Source organism: Centrocercus urophasianus, unplaced genomic scaffold (assembly GCF_019232065.1).
Source record: "Centrocercus urophasianus isolate 14NV4802_14NV808 unplaced genomic scaffold, USGS_Curo_1.0 seq_16, whole genome shotgun sequence".
In the NCBI taxonomy this organism is placed as follows: domain Eukaryota; kingdom Metazoa; phylum Chordata; class Aves; order Galliformes; family Phasianidae; genus Centrocercus; species Centrocercus urophasianus.
This window is the reverse complement of record NW_024884711.1, coordinates 19,825,064-19,832,908: the sequence shown is the minus strand read 5'-3', so window position 1 is coordinate 19,832,908 and position 7,845 is coordinate 19,825,064. Positions and strand designations below refer to the sequence as shown.

Sequence of the window (7,845 nt, the reverse complement as noted above, 5' to 3'; positions counted from 1 at the left end):
TCCAAAGTAAATCTTCTCTTGACCCTGTTTTACGAATGCTGCCACAGCTATCCTGTGTCATCTCTGGCAGGTTGCTCCATCCTTTTCTCCTGAACATCTCTGACATGCTTAAGATAGGGAGTGCCCACAAGTCTGGGAAGTGTTGTCAAATCTGGAATAGATATGAATGTAAATGAGATAAACACAGAGGGGATGTAATTACTAGTTTAATTTTGTTTCCAGCATTTTCCCTTGATTATCAAGAAAATATACTGCTAAGACGAATATATATTTTTTCTTTTATTATTTGTTCCACAGGTCATTTGTCACCCTCTGTTGGAGTACACATCCAAATTTCACATAGCTATGAAAACAGGTGCAATATATTTCTTTTATGACACATTAATACTCAGTATTGTAAGTTACTATAGTTGTCCTGCAGAGGATTATCCTTCACATTTCATACATGCGTTTAGGTGACATCAGAGGAAATGGCAGGTAACAGAGATAAGTGACACTTGTGCCTCGCACAGAACATCACATTGTTGCTCTTTCTCCAGATGGATGACTTACGACTTTGCTGTAGTGAAGGAGCCTATCATAGGCATAGGAAAATATTTCCGCTAACTCAATCTTGTTACATAAAATAGATGTCTACTCTTCCATATGGTGATCTTGGGAGACTTTGTGTAAAAGAGTTTGTATATGCAGATTCCCTCACCATGCTTCCACTATGATGTTTGTATTGGGAGCTACAGAAGGAAGGACCCTTTGAAAGTGCCATTTAAAAGAAAAGGGCTAGGAAAAGCCTACTAATTTTTCCCATACCAGACTTTACAAGCATGACTAGCCTCAGGTGTGGAGTTCCAGGATTATCTCCTTCCATCTCTCTTGCGTCACTGCATTTTTATCATGGCAAAACCTGTAGTTGCTATTTGATGACTATCACCTCACAGAAACCCCATGTTCAGCAAGAAATATGTTCTGTTTTCAGCTATCAGAATAATAACTAAAGAGTGATACAGAAGAAAGCAAACCCTAGATCTGAGTTTTTTTTCTCTATTAGGTATTCCAAAATCTACAGCAAAAGCCTTCCGTCTGATTTGCCAGCAATATTCCTTTAATGAGAAATAAGCACATAAAATTGTGTCATACTAAAGATTTACAAGCTACATGAAATAAAAAATTGGAGGTGAGACGTAGCTAATAACTTACATCATTGTATTGTAAATAGACATCAAGTATTGGCTATAGCTCTTGATTGGAAGTTGTAGCTGACAATAAAGCTACTGTTCAATTGATAATATACAGCTCAAAGTTGCTTCCTCCTTAAACCATCACTTTCAGTTATTCAGGTAGCTAACTCCACTTCAAAGTGTTTGATAGATTTCTTCTCTGTTTCCCAAATTGTAATGGTAACCTCCTTTATTTCCTCTTCAAATCATATTTTCTCATGAAATCTGGTTTACCTGGTTGGTAAGAGTTCAAAGAGATAGCAGAGAAAGAAGCTAAATAAACGCTTTAAAATGTTGGAATTCTTGGCGCAGCTTCACCTTCTAGAGGCTATGAACATTTCACTGTTGCTTACAATTCTGTCTGAATGAGGCGTAGTGCTTTCTTCATGTTCTCTATTACTGAAAGAAAAATAAGTAACTGTAAAATATACTCAATGCATTTTGATTAGTACATTCTTCACGTTGAAATTAATGCAGGATTATGTATTTTAGTGGTTCCTATGTAAATATTCCGGCATCGATACTAAAGCTGAAGGCAAAAAGTGTTGTGAATCAAAACGTAAGGAGTTGAGTATTGTCGAATCCCTTTTGCTTCAGCAATCGTGATAATCAGATGTGACATGCATATTTGATGTGAGATACTGCATGGGCTTCAGATAAAGGTACAGAGTACTAGTTCAACCTGAAAAATCACATTCCTTTTTGAAATATGGGTAACAAGCTTTTTTTTTTTTTTTTTTCCCAGTCCCCTCCCACCTCTGCCTATTAACATTGCATAGTTGGATACCTTTGAGCACAGTGACTCTCACCATTCACCAGCAAACAGCTCAGGTCTTTGTCCTGAAATTTCTCATCCGTGATCTTTCAACTCATATCACCTGAGTAGACCCAGTAAATCCATTGGGACAATAGATGTGCTTAAGTGTTTGCTAGAACAGGTTAGACGCTGTAAATTACTGTTAAGTGCTCGCAAACATTCTTTATTCATTACTTCGAGATCTTAACTGATTCTCAAACACAGACGATTGGCATGGTGTGCATCTGGCTGCTTACAGTACGAAATGCAGAGTAACACAACAAAACAGGCACTTACAGAATGGTATGTCTTGTGGTTCATAAGTGTACAGCCGATTAGAGTATCTTCCTGTGATATCAGCTCTCACCGTGAGAGATGGGTCTGAAAAAGAAACTGTGTTAATCGCTGCTTTCCACAACAGCGGAGGGCGATGCCCATAGCACAGCCCTGCTTTTGAGAAGTTCTGATTTTGCCAGCCACAAAGTGCGAGGCTGTTACGCTCTGTTCCAACCAACTGTTTTTTATGTGGAGAAATCTTAAACAAAAGCTAATGCTCAGTTTTATATTTCATGGCTATTTTTAAGAGATTGATTACACATATGTTTTGTCCATACTTGAAGAAAACCATCCTGTTTTACAAGTTCTGGGGTTACTCTGGGAGAGGCAGTCTGACTGGATGCACGAATATTAAGGGTCATGCATAATTAATGTAACATTATCATGTTACCTAGAGACCAAGACTAAGGTCTTGTGATTCTTACTGTTTCCATTACAGGAGAAAATGGTTATAAATACTGAACTGGTTCCCCTTCTGGGCTTTCTGTTAACTAATCACCTGACTTCTTTTACTACCTTGCTCTGAGCAGGGGCTTCATCTCACCTACTTTTGATGCCTGCACAGTCAGTGAAAGGGAACATGAATTGTGGGGCATGATTTCTTGATATATTTCAGAAGTCAACTTTACAATGCAGTAGATCATTGCTTAAATTCTGTTGATTGTTGACTTGCTCTGTGGTAAGGTCTGCACTGTAGATGTATACATTCAGTCTGATATTTGACAGCTCTGTCTAAGCTTTGTTCCTAACTGCACTTGCAAAAGCACAGAGAGCTAACAGGGGCTGACAGATGCCCAGATGCTAACAGATATTTAAGCACATTGCTCCCAAATGCAAATGAGGTACCCTTCAGAACATACCTATAACCTGAGGAAGTTTACAGGGGCTGAAGCCTGTGACAGAATGAGAACTGAACTCAGGTGTGCCAAATTCCATACTATTGCCATGGTAAAGACAAATTCTGAGCTATTTTCTTTTTGCAAAATAATTTGTCTCGATGTTTCTGGAGAATGACACTGGCATAGATTCAGAGATCACATCTTCAGAAGATTCATAAGTACTGTACATACCTATGAACATGATTCGAGGCACGTATTGTCCATCAGGTGACAGGTTTTTATCTGTGGTTTCATGCTGGCAGAGAAATTTAAGCTAATTATTAAATTATTCCTATAAATTTAGCTGAAGTAGCATCACTTGTGAACAGTCTTATACCAGAGACAAAAATACAGAAGGGGTACATACACACATAAATGCATATATGAGGGCTGCTCTGAAAGTAATGCTTCCTATTTTATTGTGTTGGTCCATGACATCAAAGATGGATGCTGGTGATGTGGCAGTAGAAGCTAAACCTTCGTACCAGTGTTCCATTACATTTTGTTGCAACAGATGGCAGTAGAGACAGTCTGACAGAATGGCATCTGTTGAGAAGTGCATGAGAGGCAAAGGTGTGTTCCATGCAGAAAAAATTACACCTCTTGACATTAATTAACACCTGCTGAACTGTTATGGACAAAAACAGTGGATGTGAGCACAGTGAGGCATCAGGTGGTGTGTTTCAGCAGTGGCAACAAAAGTATGAAAGACAAGCAATGGTCTGGATAGCCATGCAGATTTTTATGGCTGTGGCATGCAGGCTCTTGTTTATTGCTCGTGAAAATGCATGGCTAATGGTGGTGACTACGTTGAGAAATAGTTGTTTTTAGCTGAGAATTTGCTTTATCAAACAGTGTAATTGTACCTTTTGTATTGTTGTAATTTCCATGGAAAAAAATGGGAGGCATTACTTTAAGAGCCATCTATGTAAATATGTTTAACTGAAATGCCAGATATACTTAGCTAAAATATGAAAAAGTAAGACAAGAAAACACAGACCAAAAAGAGCTACCATACAAACCTCCCCAAACCCTTCTTACCATGAGATTCAGCATAATGAAACTATCTTGGGCCATTTCTTGTATCTCTTCATTTTCAGCAAAAGCTTTCTTCAGTGCTAGAAAAGACAGGAATATTTTTAAGTCCATTGTAGATGTTGCCTTTCCTACAGTGTTTAGGCACCGAAGACTGGTCCCATCATTCCTGCCTCTGCTCATTTACATTCCTAGGAGACACTTTTGGGATCTATCATGGCTTTATGGTTTTTGATCTGTGTCAGTGCAACCTTCTAGCTATGAAAATGGAAGCTCTTTTCTGTCATTTACGAAGCCTGTAGTTTCAGCAGATAATGTCTCAGTTTGACAAAAGTGCATTATTCTCAGAAAATTCAGTTTCAGTTATCTTGTCCTTATCTCCTTCTCAAGTTATCATTTCAGGAAAGCCAAGCATTGTTAAATGTGTTTGATGAGTCAGTAGCAAATATTTGTCTTTAAACCGACAGGTGTTTAATCAGAGATAGCAGGACAGTAGCACTAAACATTTTTCATGTTCATTTTTTGAGTAGATTCACAATGACTTTTTTGTAAATAACAAATTCTTAGCTTTTCAACTACAGTTTCATGCACTTACTTAAGGAATTTTGAGTAAATTCAACAAATATATAAATAGTTGTGTTTTCTTAAAAAGATGTTTACAAAAATTTAACACTGAAAAAATCAAAATTACCTTGGCAGTATTGACAGTCTTCCAAATGATGAATGACCATCAGTGGCTTGTTACTTTATTAATAATAATAAAACATGTAGTTAGTTTATTTGAAAAGAATGAAAATAAGTGATTTTGCTAGTAGGTTGGAAAAGACAAATTGCATTTCATTTCCTGTTAAATCTCATTGAAACCTAACAGGCATTCTGTGAGGGATGATAGACATTTCTGTGCAAGAAAAAAGGGATGCTAGAGAAAGAAATAGAGAAGTGGAGTTCCTGCATCTAGATAGCTTTTCTAAAGTAAAAGTCTACAAGAATGGTAGAGTGGTCTGCTGTGATGGTGTTTTTTTTGTTTTTTTTTTTTATTTCATTACAGTATATTGAGGGGTGACAATGTAATTAATAAAAGTGTCTTTCAATACTATTTTTTAATTTCTTACCTTCTTTTTGCTTGATAAAGCCCTTCTTCATAAGTTTGTACCCATGTTATTTCATCTCCCCAACCTACAAATATAATAAAATGATTAATACTTGGCTAGGTAAGTAATTCATAAGAAACTACATTTCTTACCTTGGTCAATAGCTGTACACAAATAGATTTTTGTTCAAAGCTTACCAAGCATTGTAGATATATTAATCCTACATCTGCTAATAAATGTATCAGAATATTAAAAAATAAACCAACAAAACAAGCAAAAACAATCAAAATACCTCAGCTGACTGACTACCCAGTGCAAGTCCTTTGATACACTCAATAGAACTCTTTCTGAATACTTAGTGCTCCCTAAATTGGTGACAAAATTCTTTATACCTTCATATTTTCTCTTCATGTTGTCTGCTCTGTATTTCATTTCGATGCTGGGGGCTTAAAGAGAAAGCTGGCTCAAAAAAGTGAGAGTGAAAATTTAATACAACAAATGAAATAAAATCAATTTTAACGTGACTGTTCTTAAAAGAGTTTTAAGCCTGACTCCTGAGTTAAGAATTTCAGTCTCTGGAGTTGCAAGTACTTCAGTTAATTAAATAATTTAGTTAAAGAAAGGCTGTTAGATAAAAATCTCCATCAAAATAAAATCCTAATGAGTCTTCACTGCTCATCCGTTGAACTCAAAAAGCAGATTGTCTTGTTGGTTTCGTGCCTTCAAATCCCAAAGATGCCAGCCCCTGTGAAGTAGCTCCCCATCTTCTTGTCAGTGGGGCATTTGACTGGGATGCTATAGACCATCCCTTCTTTCAGAAGACTTATTTCATTTTCACATCTGTCTGATTTTTGATGGGGTTCTAGCTTGTTTGACCAGTGGGTTCCCTGGCTGAAATCAACTGTTGACGTAGACAATGGCAGAGAGGAGTCAGTTGGGTTCATTTTACAGCAGGATTAAGTATTCCCTCTCAATCTGTTATAATAGGAGGTAATGTTCTGAGTGGGAAAAATTAATTCTGATCTAGTCAAGACAGGCAATAGATGCCAGACTGGATATAAACTTTCTCCACGGGTACCGCTTGTGGAAAGTGATTTGACACTTCTCTTTGTTTTGTCTAGGGGTGAGACAATTTTATATTGTATATACAATGGGTTTCATATGGAAAAGCACTTATTCTTGTTTTTGCTATTTTATGAAGCCTTTTGATTTCCCTGTTATTTTATATATATATATATATATATATATATGTAATATGGAATAATTTCAAACTTCACTAAAACTATACTTCCTACAACTGATCTGTTTCAATGCTGCCTAAACACCCCTCAAGTAACTGGCCTCAGATGGGGCTTTTGTGAATGCAGGGCTTTGCCAAGGCTTCATGTGGGAGGAACTCAGAGGTGAGCCATGGATACTTTGTAGGCTTTGCACAAGTTGCAGGGGAGCTCAGGGAAACAGCTGGAGATATTCTGAGGTGATTAGGTGTGAAAAGAGAAGGAAGGCTGAGAAGATGGAAAGAGCTATTTTTCTATACAATTTCCTTGTTCAGACATAAAAATGTTAAAATACAGTCTTCCTTTAACATCCAGGTGGAAAATTATGCACCACTAAGGAAGTGTGAGTGTGACTATCTGATAAGAGGGAAAACAAAAGGAAATTAAGGACCAGTCAGTAAATAAATAAATATCCCTAATGGTTGAGACTGTTACTCTGTGGACAAAAATGGCTCTGTAGAAAAAAATTTCATTTGAGACTGAAGTTATGAAATTTTGTTTCAGTAGCTATAAGTTACCATCTCAAGCTGTCTACTAACAGATGTGTGAAAAAATATTTTTCACTGAGAGTTCTTCAAGAGCAGCCAGGTTCCAGAGACTCAATTTGAGTTATTTGATTCTAACAGGTCACTGTGACTGACATAAATTAGAAAGATTATCTGAAGCCTTCAGCCATATTCTTAAGAACAAACTGATGGAGTGAAATGAGAGGGAGGAAAAAGATGCACTACTTATTGTGTGACTGAATGCTGAAGAATCATGCCTCAGTAAGCACATACATGCTTTAAATAACATACATGGTAAGATCAGCAGGTAACTACGTAAAATACCTCTTGATAATGTCTGAGGTGCTCTTCTTTCCTTTTTGATTGCCATAGCAAGGTTGGATGAGACTGCAATTAGCAGGAGAGACAAAGCCAATGTTGAATGGAGCATTATTTCTCTAAAAAGTTCCTTTTCAGTGCAAGGAAACTGGAAAACAAAGCAGCGTCTTTAGTTGTGTGGATTCATTACCTAGTGCAGTGTAAATCAACTTGCCATTCTAATGGTCTATGCTATGGACAGTTTGGGTAATTGCTACAAACATTTTATTGTTGGTTTTTTTTTAGAGCAGTAAAAATAGATAATCTTATTGTGCAGCACTGCTTAGAGCAATCAGACTTCAGAGGCAAGAGACAGTTTTCTCTACTCTGTGATCAGGGGAACAAAGTTTCTACT

The 7,845-nt window shown here is 37.0% G+C and overlaps 1 protein-coding gene across 1 annotated transcript; it reads right to left on the bottom strand.

Annotated features, from left to right (window-relative positions):
• Positions 1-1,525: 1,525 nt before the first annotated feature.
• Positions 1,526-7,563, bottom strand: AGR3 (anterior gradient 3, protein disulphide isomerase family member). The gene is made up of 7 exons (XM_042817543.1): positions 7,458-7,563; positions 5,372-5,435; positions 4,951-5,003; positions 4,266-4,342; positions 3,417-3,480; positions 2,308-2,391; positions 1,526-1,613 (listed from the first exon to the last, which is right to left on the bottom strand). The coding sequence occupies exons 1-7, from the start codon at positions 7,561-7,563 to the stop codon at positions 1,564-1,566; spliced, it is 498 nt and encodes a 165-aa protein (XP_042673477.1). The 3' UTR covers positions 1,526-1,563.
• Between the last annotated feature and the right edge of the window lie 282 nt (positions 7,564-7,845).

What these genes read in the sequence shown, in the direction of transcription:
- AGR3 (XM_042817543.1), bottom strand. Translation starts at nt 7,563, where the DNA reads ATGCTCCATTCAACATTGGCTTTGTCTCTCCTGCTAATTGCAGTCTCA. An exon ending in TCATTATGCTGAATCTCATG is followed by an intron (nt 3,481 to 4,265) that starts GTAAGAAGGGTT and finishes TTTCTCTGCCAG; the next exon opens with CATGAAACCACAGATAAAAA. An exon ending in ACCACAAGACATACCATTCT is followed by an intron (nt 1,614 to 2,307) that starts GTAAGTGCCTGT and finishes TTTTTCTTTCAG; the next exon opens with TAATAGAGAACATGAAGAAA.